General features: G+C 46.9%; 1 protein-coding gene and 1 pseudogene across 1 annotated transcript in view; one reads left to right on the plus strand and one right to left on the minus strand.

Moving 5' to 3' along the window:
- Nucleotides 1–6,441, minus strand: part of ATXN10 (ataxin 10) — a 156,453-nt gene extending 150,012 nt beyond the window's left edge. Inside the window, exon 1 of the mRNA XM_012757348.2 lies at nt 6,086–6,441. Within this exon, the coding sequence (XP_012612802.2) occupies nt 6,086–6,201 (116 nt within the window). The 5' untranslated portion in view covers nt 6,202–6,441. The remainder of the gene's footprint in view (nt 1–6,085) is intronic.
- On the plus strand, nt 6,398–10,154 carry LOC142873429 (protein XNDC1N-like; annotated as a pseudogene).
- The last annotated feature ends 4,729 nt before the right edge of the window (nt 10,155–14,883 follow it).

Raw genomic sequence — 14,883 nt, forward strand, 5'->3', positions numbered from 1 at the left:
GAAAATTTTCAACCAGAAGCTTGGAGAGAAAAAAAGGATGGAAAATACAGAAAAGTGCCTATGAGACAATGAATATAGTGAAAGGTTTAACATACATGTAATTGGAGTTCCAGAATGAAAGGACAGAATGGAGAGAAGCAATATTTGAAGAAATAGCAGCTGACAATTTCTCAAACTATTCAAAAACATCAAATTCAAGAAGCATTATCTAAACAGGATAATTACAAAACAGCCAAACATATTTGCTTTCATAGGCCTTCCATTCCAGCAGAGTGAGAATAAATTAAAAACCACTATGAATAATTAAATCATACAGCATGTTAGAATATAACAAGTACCTTATAAAAAAACAAAAATAGAGCTTATAAAGTAAAGGGGTTTGGAAGTATGGAGGGAAGTGTGTACTGTACTATTAAATAGGATGTACAAAACCTTGAGATAAACAAAAAAAAAAAATTTTGACTACACAAAGATTAAACAGGATAAATAAGCCATACCGAGAAAAGCTAAAAAAATAAAAATAAAAAAATTACTGTCTACATGAGTAAGAAAAAGAGCAAGCAAATACAATGAGTAATAAGCCATACAAACAGCAGCAATGCCACAAGAAAGTGTCTACTATTTTCCACTCTATGCTAGATGACAGGGATACAGTGAATGTGATATGCTCACTTTATTCAAGAAGCTTATCAGATGGAGGAGCAATGAGCTATCAGTTTGAAATGAATTTACAGAACGTAGTATCCAGATGTTACATTATTTCAAGAATATTCAAGAGCCAGAACATAATCCTCCCTATAGAAAACAATAAATTCCAGAGCAGCATTACCCAACAGAACTTTCTGCCTGATGGAAATATTCTGTATCTGTGCAGTCACAATCACATGTATGTAGCCACTGAGCACTAAAAATATGGAACTGAATTATTAATTTTACTTATTTTCAATTAATTTAAATTTAAGTAGTCACATTTGGCTAGTAGTTACTTAATGAATAGCTCAGGTATAGAGTATAACAACTCATCTCGCTTGGCTCTACACTTTACTTGTGGGGCCTGGATAGGCTTAGGGATACTTCATAAAGGTAACTAATGGGTTAGAAAATGCAACCTCCAGGAGAAGACCAAAATAGAATTTTTAATGTCTTTATATCTTACTTTGTTCCAGAAAGAATTTAACATGACTTGCAAAGACTAACAGCAAGACAAATCATTGTTAAATAAATGTGAAATATATAGATATCTATACCAAGCAAAAGGTATAACACAAATGTAAAATAGGTGAGAAAAAAGAATTATCTTCCACAGAGAAGAAATAGCAGGGGAGTATTTTAATACTGACATTTTATGATCATAAGCAATCATCTAAATAATTTTTTATTTTTTTTGAGACAGGGTCTCACTCTATTGTCCAGGCTAGAATGCCGTGGTGTCAGCCTAGCTCACAGCAACCTCGAATTCCTGGGCTTGAGCAATCCTTCTGCCTCAGCCTCCCTAGTAGCTGGGACTACAGGCACGCACCACCATGCCTGGCTAATTGTTTCTATATATGTTTTTAGTTGGCCAATTAATTTATTTCTATTTTTAGTAGAGACGGGGTCTCGCTCTTGCTCAGGCTGGTTTCGAACTCCTGAGCTCAAACGATCCTCCTGCTTCAGCCTCCCAGATTGCTAGGATTACAGGCATGAGCCAGCACACCCAGCCCATCTAAAGAATTTTAGTGACTAAGAGACTCTTCATGTGGTTTACAGAATATGTTTAATACAGAGTATAGAGAATTTTGATTTACTGCTATACAGCAAATTATCTCAAACTTTAGCATTTAAAACAATAACATTTATGATCTCGCACAGGTCTGAAGATGAGAAATCTGGGAGTGGCTTAGGGTCTCATGCGGTTGCACACATGGCTGAGGTTGCACATACTGGGACCGAGAGAATCTGCTTCCAAGGTGGTTCTTCATGTGGTTGGCAAGAGGCCTCAGTTCCTCACCACACAGCTCTCTGCATATGGATGGGTGAGTGTCCTCATGACATGGCAGCTGGCTTTGTCAGAATGAGTGAACCACGAGAGTGCAAAGAGGAAACTGCAACTCAGACCTAATCTGAAAAGTTACACACTGTCACTTCTGCCATATTCTCATCTTCAGAAATAAGTCACTAAGTTCAGCCCACACTCAAGGGGGAAAGAATTAACCTCCTCCTCTTAAACGACAGAGTACCAAAGAATTTGTAGGCACATCTAAAATCACTACAATGGGATGTAAAAATTTCCTCTCACCTGAGCGTTGCTGAAAATTGTAATGAAATCCTGGGATCCCTTTCTCTGGAAACCCCCAAATTAAATAAATCATTATCTTCTTGAAATAGCTTCCAATGTCTTCCACAAGGCAGGAGATTAAACATAAACGGTTCTCAGTCACTAACAGCCCAGTTGTTTTTGAATAGCAGGTCCTAAACAAATAGCATCTACTATGCGTACACAGCACTGCGCTATACATATAAAATTACAGAACCTCACAATAATCCCACAAAGTAGCTATTATCAATCCCATGATCAAGATAAGAGACAAGACGTCTACAGAGACTAAGCAGGATTAATACACAGGTCTCCATGTTCCCGTTCCACTGCATGACGTTCCTATTACTCAGGCTACCACAGACAGAAGTTTGTTTTATAGCATTGAAAATCTCAGAAGAATTACAAAATAGATTATTTCTAACATTCTTCTTATCTTTTGGTGGAATGTTCCACTTTCCTCACTCTGTTTTTGCTTTGGTGTTTTCTATCTGCTACTCTGGGGACTCATTTTGTTCTGCTTTATGTATCATCCACCTCCTAGCACGTCAGCCCATCCTCTCCTGAGTCCGTGTGCATTCCCGTTCATGCCAGACAACAGCACTAGGCCCTCTCTTAAGAGGAGAAGCTACCCCTCCCCAGGACATATACTGGATCCCTGAGTGTCAGAACTGGAGGAATCCTCTCAGAGCAGCTGGAGTCTGGACCAAACCTCACAAGACCCCTAGTGATTTGCCCAAAGACACAGAGAAGCAGTGACAGATTCTAAGACCTATCCATATAATCCCTTACCGAGAGCTCTCCGCACCACCACACAACTACGTGTCTCATCATCGCAGGACCTTCACGTTAGTTCATCTTCCTGTTCTCCAAACTCTGCCTGGAAAAAGGACACAGCCCCAAAAGAACTCAGACCAAATCTAGGAAACAACCTCATTTTCTCATTCTCCCCCAACAATCCAACTGGTCCCTGAGTCCTCTCCATTCAACCTTATAAATATCTCTCAATATTTATTCTAATCATCCCTGTGGACAACATCCTAATTCAGGCACATTCCAACTGGTCCCTGAGTCCTCTCCATTCAACCTTATAAATATCTCTCAATATTTATTCTAATCATCCCCATGGACAACATCCTAATTCAGGCACATTTCTCTTTCGCTTGAGCTTCTGCAACAGGCTCCTCAAAGTTCTCCCTGCCTCTAGCTTCACTCTCTTTTATTCCACACAATGGCAGCCAGAGAGATCTGTCTACTATGCAGATCTTTTTTTTTTTTTTTTTTTTTTTGAGACAGAGTCTCGCTTTCTTGCCTAGGCTAGAGTGAGTGCCGTGGCGTCAGCCTAGCTCACAGCAACCTCAAACTCCTGGGCTCAAGCAATCCTCCTGCCTCAGCCTCCCGAGTAGCTGGGACTACAGGCACGAGCCACCATGCCCGGCTGATTTTTTTATATTATATATATTAGTTGGCCAATTAATTTCTTTCTATTTTTATGGTAGAGACGGGGTCTCACTCAGGCTGGTTTTGAACTCCTGACCTTGAGCAATCCGCCCGCCTCCCAGAGTGCTAGGATTACAGGCGTGAGCCACCGCGCCCGGCCTACTATGCAGATCTTATCATGCCACTCCCTTGATAAAAACTTTCAATGGCTCCCCCTAACTCCTCTCACAAAAGACCAAGAAGGGCCTCATAAACTAGCTCAGGGTCTTGGATTTTCTCCTACATGTTATATCAGAAAGGTACCAGAAACTTTACCTAATTCTCTCACTTGCTCGGCAAAATCAACATATAGCCCCTTTGCAGATACTATTCTTTCTAGTTAGTCCTCTCTTCTGAAACGCAAGCACCTGAAGTAATCTTAAAAAGCCTTTCCTGGCTCACCAATCCAACAGATTCATGTGCTCCCTCTGTGCCAACACCTCTTCTTGCCTAGACCTCCATTAGTATGTGTTTACATAGCAAATTCCCTGCTACGCTTGAATAAAGGATCATGTCATTCATCTTTGTAACCTCAGCTTCTAGCAAAGAACCTGTTTCATAGTAGGTGTTCAATAAATGGTTGATGACTGGATTACTCACTAGCAGGAGGGTCCATCCCCATACCAATATGCATAAGCATTAAATTAAATTAACATATTTCCCCAAACGCCCAAGTGCCCGGGGCTTTTAGCGTCCTTTCAGCAGCTCCACACTTCTACCATGATTGGAGGTCCAGGGCATGCTCAAATCAGGTGTCTAGTTTAAAAAGAGGACCTCTGATGATCATCTGGACCAACCCAAATCTACGTGCTCCTTATTACTATGCTCCCTTTGCTCTTCCTACATAACCCCATGTTTTATATTATTTTGGGTCCCTAGTATAGGACAGAGCAAGGACCTTTTATTTTCCTAACTCATTACCTAGCACAATACCCAATACATGACAGATCATCAATCAATGTGTTAAGTGATAGTAGTATCAGCTAATATTTATTTACTATGTATCATGTATGTCCTAAGGATCTAGATGCATTATCTCATTTAATCCTCATAACAATAACACCAGGGAGGTACTACCCTGATTCTCCGAAAATAAGACCTACCCATAAAATAAACCCTAGCAGGATTTCTATGCATTTGCGTAATAGAAGCCCTCCCTGGAAAAGAAGACCTAGTGATGCGCATGGCTACGCACCAAATCTGCACAATCCATGCATTTCATCTGGAAGTGGTAAAGAAGATGAGCAGCCCTTCTCATCTGCCCCATGAGAGCTCTACTGCTCAACATGAGAGATTGAGGCCAATGATTCTAAAGGAAACAGAGTCGCAAGAAATTCAGGATGGAATTCAGGGTTTAGAAAGTTATGATGATGTTCCAGAAGAAGATGACTTAACTATATTTGAATAAAGAATACACTATTGTACCGTACTTTAAAAAAATAACACATCCCCTGAAAATAAGCCCTAGGGTGTCTTCTTGAGGAAAAATAAATATAAGACCCTGTCTTATTTTCAGGGAAACACGGTATTAATATTCAACATTATTCGCATTAAACAGATGAGCAAACTGAGGCCCAGAGAATACAACAAAATCAAACAAGCACTGAGTGAAGGCTTCAAATACTGTATATTCTCACACACTTTAATTTATTCCTGTGTACAACGCAGCAATGAAGTTATTATCTTTTATTCCCATATTAGTCGAGAAATCTAAGGCGTGGCTAAAGTGCACAATAACACGCAGCTTTAAGTCCAGGAACCAAATCCAGGTCTGTCAAGACTTCTGGGCACCTTGTGTTTTACCCGGCTACCTTGCCCCTCAGTGGCAGAATCAAGATGTGGCCTCTCCTGACAGTGCTCTTCCACACTGCACAGAAGGCCGCGAGCCTGGGCCCCACGGCCAGGCAGAGCGGAGTGCCACCGCAACCGCGCGCCCGGAACACCCGCACGCTCCCAACTCCCACGCCCGCAACGTGCGCCTCCCGCCGGGGGAATACGCGTCCGTGCCGCTCGCAGCCGGGGCCTGGAGCGGCACCTCGCAGGACAGGGCCCAGGCGTGTGCTGAGCTAACAAAACCTGCTCGCGCGCGCGGCCAAGGGCTCCCGGGTCACGGCTCCGCACCTGGGAGGGCGGCCGGGGAGCAAGCGTCCCCGCGGGGGCGAGGCGCGCGGCCCGGGGGGCGCCGGCGCCGCCAGCGCAGGCCTCGGCCTCCGCGCGTTCAGCTAGCGGGGGGCGGCGCGCTGGGCCCCGGCCGGGCGCCGGCGTGGGGGTCCGGGCCTCCCTCCCCAGCCCGGGGCAGCCCCCCGTTACCGATTCCGCTGCTCTTTGAAGAGCGCCGTGAGCGCGCGCAGGGCCTCCAGGTCCTGGATGGGCGCCGGCATCATGACACCCGAGAGCCGGGAGGGAGGCAGCCTGGGCGCCGCCATCTTGCCGCTCGCAGCGCCGCCGAGCCGGGCGAGCAGGAGGCGGAGGAGGAGGGGAGAGGAGGAAAACGAGGAACGGCAGGAGGACTGCGCGCCCCGCACTGCCCCGACCGCCGCCGCCGCCGCCGGCACTGCCCCGAGGCTTCGCCGCCGCCGGGCCGCAGAGCGCTAGGCAGAGCCCGGGCTCGCCTCAGGCGGGATGAGGGGGACGACGCGGCGGAGGAGGGGGCGCCACCGGAAGTCCCGCCTGAGAGGAGGGGGCGCCGGCCGGAAGTTCTGTGTGCAGGGGCCGGGGGGTGGGGGAGATACTCGGGGTGTTTGAGGGGTGTCTGGGACCAGGACTCCCTTCCGAGGGGAGAGGTTGCCGGGCGTGGGGACGGGGGGCGCAAGAGGGTCTTCGTTTCTGGAGGGGAAACGGGGTTCAACTGAAGAGAAGGGGTCCACCTATGGGAAGGGGCTCGCGGACGGAGGTTCTCCCCCGCCAGGAGATGCCCGGCCGAGGGACCCCCGCTCCCCAGAGGAGTTACAGGCGGAGGGACCCCCGCTCCCCAGAGGAGTTACAGGCGGAGGGGGCTGTTCACGTAGGTTGATCGACGCCCCCACCCCGGCCCGCTGGCCGCTGGAGTCCCAGAGCCTGCGAGCTCGTCCGCAGTACCTACTGACTGTGCACCGACCGATCGATCGATCCCGGATCACTCACCAGGCGCTCAGCACAGGGTGAGAATGCAATTCGAAGTCAAGAAGCTAAATTCTACCGCAGTAGGGTCAGAAGTGTTTTTTCCTAAGGGAAATGAATCGGACAAGGCTTCTCTGACTGGTGTTAATAACTCACATATTTTATTTCCCACTGCCCTTTATTACCTTGTGTATGCCTTTCAACAAGAATTGTGGCCAAGCCTCGTGCTGAGTGCCAGAGGTAGATAGATAAGGTTCCTCCAAACCTGAAAGGACTCAAAAGACTGTTGAGAGGGAGAGAGGCAAACAGTTGAGTACAGTTGTTGACTGCTACGATAGAGGACGGTACAAACTGCCTTGGTACCGCTTAAAATACGTACTTGCACACACACACCCGCTACATTCCTATTGAAAAGTAGGGGTGTGTTTATAATGGGCCACTTTTGACATTCTTTGCCAACTAATATTTAAAGATGACAATAAGCACCTCCAGAGTATGCAGGAGAAATGAACCCTGCACAAGCAAGTTACCTGATGTTGTCATTCATTTTTACCCACATAATTGACTACACATTCATTCATTCCACAAATTTTTCTGTGTGCTATGTGCCAGGCATTAGATCACCTTGCGATGCTCAAGACAGTTCAAAAAGTTTAACAATCTTTAGGCTAGCAAGGCAAAATATCCCGATTTTTTTCCTGGAGCAGGGGGCTAGTAAAATATACTTATGATGCATCAAGATCCTGACCCTTAGTTTTCTTATTCTCAATTGTAAAACAAAAGTAATTACTCTGAATCTTCCAGAAAACATTCCCCATAATATTCAAATTTCTTGCCTGGAATACTGCAATATACTCCCATTGCAATGTTTCGCAAGAGACAATATTTTAATTGTCTGTTCACCTCTGCTCTTGCTTCCCTACATTCTAGAGCCTTTAAAACTATGAATCAACATTTCACTCTGCCCAGAACCCTCGAATGGATTTCCATTTCACTCAGAGTAAAAGCCACAGTTCTTCCTCAGAAAACACCCTAAATGGTCTGCTTCCTCCCCCACCCGGCTCTGATTCTGTACTAGTGGCCTCCTCCCGGTTGTGCTCCCACCACACTGGCCTCTTTGTACTCTGTGGACCCAAAGGGAAGAAGCTGAGGCACAGTTAATATAGAGAGTTTATTTGGGCCAAAGTTGGAGACGGGGACACACTTCCAAGTTGCCTTGGAGAGTGCTCTGGAGAGCAAAAGAGAGGCTCAGAGATTTAAAAAAGAAAAAAGGATCAAGGTTGGCAGGAGAAAGGGTTTGTGGTCCACAGTCTGAAGCAATGGTGGCTCTTCCAGGTCCATGGTCCCAGAGGAATGTGAGGACTCTTTCTCTTCTGGAAGCTGACAGGATCGAAACATTGGCAGTGCCACAAAGTGGTGACAGAGAAATCTTGGGAGAAGGCATTTTTGCCTTGTACTTGGGACAGCATCTGGGCCCACTCTGGCTCCCATGAAGATCTGCCACGTGTTATCATTTGCCCCTCAGGATCTTAAGCATCTAGAACTTGCTGAACCCAGGCAATCAGAGGAGACCTCGGCTCAGCTGCCCTCGGGACAAGAGTGGGCCCCTGAAAGTGGACTGCAGAGGGCAGTGCCCTTCGTCTACATCCATGTGGGTAACGGTGGCTGTGCTGCTCCTGCAAATTGATGTGGGCCATTCTTCCTGGTCATCGGCCAGACCTCTCGTCACCCTGCTCCCTGCAACCGTGTTAATGTCCCTAACTGAGTCAAAGCAAGGGAAGAACTGCTCAGGGGTCCACATGTTTGAAGGTGATGATTTCCTGGCTCCAGCCTCAGGAGAGTCATGGGAATGACTTCGCCTGACCTGCTCCCAGCCCTTCACACATCAGCAGTCCCCTGGCCCTGCCTTTCTGCGAGTGCATTCCTCTCTGGACCCCTTAGATGACCCTGGGAGGAATCCCTCGGGCCCTGAGAGCTCTGGGCTGAGGCCAGGAGCCTGGTGCTCAGTCCCTGCTGGCTAATCCTTCCATCCAGAGCACGTTCTTCCCAGATCCTTAAACACTGAGGAAATTTCATCACAGCTGCAGCCAGGGGAGCTGGGGAGTTCAGCCCAAGGTGTTTTCCGCTGCCCGTGGGGCATCTCCGGCCAGTGTGGCAAGCCCAGAGAATAACCGTGGAGAACCAGGTCCCAGTCATCCCACGGCGCAGAGCCCAGAACAGAAGAGCAAATCTCTGGCAATGAGGTGGGCAGGAGGAAAGACAGAAAGTGCAGGAGCGAAGGCCATTGTTCGGCTCTAACTTCCAGCCAAACAGGAGGCCGGCAGCAAGGGCAGGGCAAGGAGAACGACACCAAGCCCAGGCCTAGAGCGGTAGTGGCTGGGATAGCAGACAGCACCCCATCTGCACAGGCTTCTTCAGTGTTGCGATTCCTCCCCACCTCACCCAGCTTCTCCCTTCATCACCGACTTCATCCCAGGCTAGATTGTTGGTGTCTCCCCAGAGCTCACCACCCATTTCCTGGGTCCCACCCGCCAGTTGCAGTTCTCAGCAAGAGAAGTAGAACATGCCAGCGTGTGTGGGGAGGTCCCTCAGGCATGAGCCAGGAGGTCCTGTGGTTTGGTGCCTGCCCTCCATGAATACGGTGGGGGAGTGGGTCTCTTGACAGCCAGTGGCTGAGGAGGCTGAGCCTCGCTGCCTCCTCCTTCCACTCATTCCCTCAGGACGCTGCCTGAGGGCACCTCCGCGCCCAGCCTCATTCCCGTGCCCAGTTGTCAAGGTTTTGGTGACCATGGCACCCCTTTCTCCCAAGGACAGCTCTGCTTTTTTTCCCCCTTGGAACTTCTGGGCCTTGGGACACCATTCAGAATGCCTCCCCCTCCGTGAATGATGCACATCCTCATGCCCATTTTCCTGAGAGGTAAACTGAGGCTCAGTGAAAAGAAACCCACTGCCTGACAGATAAGATGCTGTGGTGTGCTGGGAGTGTGAGAGTGGGCTTGGAGCACAAGATGGACATCCAGCATTCCATGAACCTAACTCTCAGTAGCCCTGGTGGGTTTCCACCCTGGTGTAACCGGGTCACAGTGCTGCTGTGTGACTCTAAGCAAGTTATCTTGGGGCCCAGAATTAACTGAGAGAGAAAATCCTCCATGCCCCACCCATGTGCAGAGCTATTACAGGAAATGGAGGGGCTCCTGCCTAAGGAACAGCTCTGGGCTTGGCGGTGGAACCTTGGGCAAACCCCACCTCCCCTCTGCCCCTTTCCCAGAATGTTTCATTGCGTGGCGCTGACACCAGTGCCGGTCCTGAGGGTACAGGGCAGACGGGGAGCAGCTGGTTCTGCAGAGGGAGGGCCCAGGGCGGGGTTTCGAAGGGGTAGGAGAGAGAATGCTGGCACTGTCAGGGGAGCAGACAGCAGGAACTCAGTCCTTCCGTCCCTGCCAGCACAGGGGGGTGTGGCCATGGACTCCCTTGTGGCAAGAGGCCATCTACTCCAGTACCCTGCCCCATCCTGGGCCCATTTCTAGCCATGAATAAAACAATAGATTGCCCCAGAGGGGCGGCAGGGGCAGCCCAGCTGCAAGGCAGGTGGCGGACACCACCGTGTGGGTGGGAGAAAGCCCCTGGAGCCCTGAGGCTGGGCCCAGAAGAGCAGAGCATGAGGAGGGGCTGGGCCTGGCAGGGAGAGGGACAAGGCAGCACTGACAGGGGATGTGCCCTCCAAAGCAGCCGGGGGCAAAGGGGGGCGTTGGTGGCAGAGGAGCATGTTGGGGTGCTGCTGGAGTCCTGGCCAGAGTGAGGGGCTTGGGGAAAGCCCAGTCCAAAGACCCTCCTGGGTGGACATGTCTGGACCTGCCCCCCAGAGAGGCTCTGGGACTTCGGGAAGGAGACACAGCTGGGAGAAGTCAGCCAGGTGGGAGCAGGGTGCTGGGCAGCCCCCGTGTGCCTGCATGTGGGGTGGACACCAGCGCAGCGCCGCCACCGGCTTTCCCCTGCCCTTTCTCATGATGCCCATTTGTGGGGTTCCAGTGAGGGTGGAAGTTGAGACGAGGAAGGGGCTCCCAGTCAGACCTAGTCCTGTCGTGTTCCTAACCTGAGAATCTACACGATAGATGGTGAATAAGACAAAAAAAAAAAGGAGAGAGGGCGACTATAACAGTTGTTCAGGAATACTCACTGGTTTACAGAGATCCCACTGGACAGTGACTAGCCATTCGCTGCTGAGCTACAGGGTGTGTGTCATTTCACGGCTACTTTGCGGATAGAGATTTTTGTCTCTTTTGTTTATTTTTGTATCTCTAGCCCAGCACCTAGGAAAAGACCTACTATGTGGTAATTGCTCAACAAGTATTAATGGAATTAATGAACAAAGAATATTTTTGATACATTTTCAGAAAGGAGAAAGGAAATAGCATGCTTCCAGAAGAAGTGCAACAATCCAAAGAGTGCAGGGAAGAGTGAGGTTGGAAAAAGAGGAAGAAAAACATATAAGGGCGAAGATTTAAAAAGAGAGAGATTAACAGGACAGACAAAAAGCATAGAAGTATATGTAAGAGAAACACGAGGAAATTAAATTGGTCGAACAGTAGGTGTTACTGACTGTCCGGAATAGAGGATTTCAACCTTGACAGAATTGACAGGACCAAGTTAATTTTTCACTCGGGCTAGGTGGCATTTTTAAACGTTGTATAACTGTTTGACTTGGGTGAACCAGAGGAACATGCCACGGTGTTAATGTATGTGAATAAAACTTCAGATGGAATTTGTGACATGAATGTTTGACCCAAGCCCACTGCAGAAGAACTGAATCAGCAGTGACTCAGTAATCCAAAGAGAAGTCAATAAAAATAAATAAGTAAAAAGACATAAAGGAAGAAAGAAAAGGAAGGCAGGAAGGAAGGGAGAGAGAAGGGAAAAAGGAAAATCAGAGGAGAAAGTAGGTGAGGTGCAGGCAAAAACAGACTTGGACCAAAGTGCACATGTTTTTGGCAAGGAAAAGAAAGAGGAAGTAAGTGAATACTGGTGAAGAGAAGGGAAAGTGAGTGACAGATAAGAAAATTCTTGCTGTGAATTTTCACCTCCTGCCAAAACTTGAAACTCCTCCACCTGAAACTTTCTTTTTGGCATCTCTGCCTCTGATTCCCTGGGTAGAAAATTTGTAGCCTATACCACCAACTCCACAAGACCGCGTGGGTGCATCAGGAGCAGCTCTGGTCGGTGTATGCCTGTCTTTTGGCACCGCCTGTCCACAGTCAGCCTGTGCCATAGGTGTGTGTTAGATACCTGTCTTCCTCGTCTGAGGTCCCCCAAGCCTGGGACTTTGTCTTCCTCATCCAGCCCTGTGCTTAAAAACAATGCTATAAATATTTGTTGACCTGAAAACTTCAGGGATTAAGAAAAAGGAGAAAAAAAATAATAGTAACAGAATAGTGTTAATGTTTGGAGCAGGGATTGGCAAACTATAACGTGTGAGCCAAATCTTTCCCACCACCTATTTTCATAAATAAAATTGTATTGGAAACTGTCACAGTCATTGATTTACATATTGGCTGTGGCTCCTTTGGCACAACAGCAGCAGAACTGAGTGGCTTTGATGGAGACTGTATAGCCTACAAAGCCTAAAATGTCAACTATTTGGTCCTTTATAGAAAAGGTTTGCCAAGCTCGTAGAGAACATGAGCTCCAGAGGCAGACAGGCCTGGATGATGTGAATCCCACTTTTATCTTTTATCACCTGAATGTGGACAAGCAGCCATCACTTTAAGCCTTTTTTTTTTTTAATTTGTGAAATGGAATAGTAACAGTACGTACTAATTGGGTTGTTGGGGGGATTCGATGAGATAGTTTATTCTAATCCAGGGTCTGTCTGAGCTAACTGAGTTCAGTAAGTGTTAACATTGGGCTATTGGTATAAAATTGAGTGAGTAGGAGGGATGCCAGGCAAGGAGGTTGAAAGCCATCGGGTGGTTGGCAAATTAGAAACAGCAGGAAATAGGTAGGAAATTGTCTGTAGGCTCAGGATAAAATTGGTAGTAAGAGACTGACAATAGCTTACTGGTATTTGACACAATTATTCTGATGTTACTAGTAATAGCTGCATTGTAGGGATCAATGATTTTTATATAACTTGTAAAGTTATTACCCTAATTCCTTATGATTGTCACCAATCCATTTAAAATTTTATTTTTCATGTTTCAATTTACCCAACATTTTTTGAGCATCTATCATGGAGTATATTAGAATCTAGTCTTCTGGTAATCTCAGGATAAGTTATTTAAAGCTATTCCCTGGATGAGAAAAATTAAAACCAAAAAAAAACCCTGAGTGAAATATTTCAAAAACCTCTTTGTCACCTAGTCCATCCAAGGAACCCAAACAATTGAACTGGGATTTAGACAGACCCAGAATGGTGGCACACTTGGATATGCAGTGGGAGCAAACGAAAATCATCTTTGGAGGAAGGTGGCATGCTGGGCATCGAAGTATTCCTACAAATAATTCTTAAATATAGTGAACAACACAAAAACAACTAGGTCTACAAGGAAATAAGACATTATAAAAAGAACCAGCAAAAGCAACGTATAACAGAAACTGTCCCACAAAGACTTAATATATTGGAATGATCAAACATAGGCAATGAAACAACTGTTTACTGTGTTCAAAGAAATAAAACACAATTCAAAAGTCCAAGCAAAGAACTGAAATATAAACAGTGAAATAGTATATTTATAAAAAGAATAAGTGGAAGTTCTGGAACTGAAATGAAAACAGCATAATAAGAACGCAATAAATGGAATTGACAACAGGTTAGAGAGACCTAAAGAGAGAATAACTAAACTGGAAGATGGATCAGAAGAAATTATCCAGCATGAAGAAATAAAAACATAAAAAAATGTAGATGAGCTAAGAGACCCAGAGAATAGATGCGGAAAGTCTAACACATGTAACTGGAGTCTCAAAAGGAGAGAGAAATAGGACAGAAGCAATGGTTAGGATGACAGCTGAGAATTTGCCAAAACTGATGAAAGATTCCAAACCACAGATTCCAAAAGCTCGATGAATACAAAGCAGAATAAATGAAGAGAAATGTGCATATAGACACATCATAGTGGAATTGCAGAAAAGACAAAGGCAAACTCTGATAAGAAGCTACAGGAGGGAAAAAAAAGACAGTTTATTTTCAGAGGAATGAGAATTTGAGTGAGCTGCCTTCTCTACAGAAACACTGGAAACCAAAACAGTGGCGGCCTGCGTTCGGTGGGCAGAAGCACGTGCAACAGAAGGATGCTGGAGGGAGCACAGAAGCGTGTGAATTAGAGAGGGAAACAGTCCCAGGTGGAAGATGAGAGGTGCAGAAAGGAATGAGCAGTGGTGAGACGGGGAGATAGTCCGCTTCATCCAGGTGAACACCCAAAGCATGAAACAGTAATAAAGCAACCATGGCTCATAGGGTTTAGGATAAACAAGAAAGAAAACATTCATGACACGGCTCTGCTCCACACCATCACGACACCACCTGGGGACTTCCGCGCTCTGCTGCCCGCTAGTGCCCCGGGCCTCCCACGAGGCCATCTCTGCCGGCACTGCCCAGGCATGGCTCCTGCCTGAGGACTTCCTTCCTCTGCCTCACACTTCCCAGCAGCCAAGACCACAGAAGGTTCCAGGGTAGAAAAGGAGGGAAATCCATTGAGAGCCATCTGTAAAAGCCAGAACTGCTTTTTATGAAATGGGCTTTGTCAAGTCCGTCAGTGCCAAACACTAGTCGGATATTATTAATACTCCCCGTGCCCTCTCGGCCCGAACTTGGAATTCCGCTATCAGGATTGACAGTGTCAGGCAGTGACCTCCGTTACAAACATCTGGAAGAAAACTGTGGAGGGGAAACTTGCAAATGGCATCCAGAATGGGACTGTCATTGAACAGTGGCTCAGACCAGCACTGTTCAAAGTGGTGCATGGACCAGTTTATGACAGCTTTCCACGTCTGGGTGAGATGGACAAAAGAGAATC

Source organism: Microcebus murinus, chromosome 10 (genome assembly GCF_040939455.1).
Source record: "Microcebus murinus isolate Inina chromosome 10, M.murinus_Inina_mat1.0, whole genome shotgun sequence".
NCBI lineage: Eukaryota > Metazoa > Chordata > Mammalia > Primates > Cheirogaleidae > Microcebus > Microcebus murinus.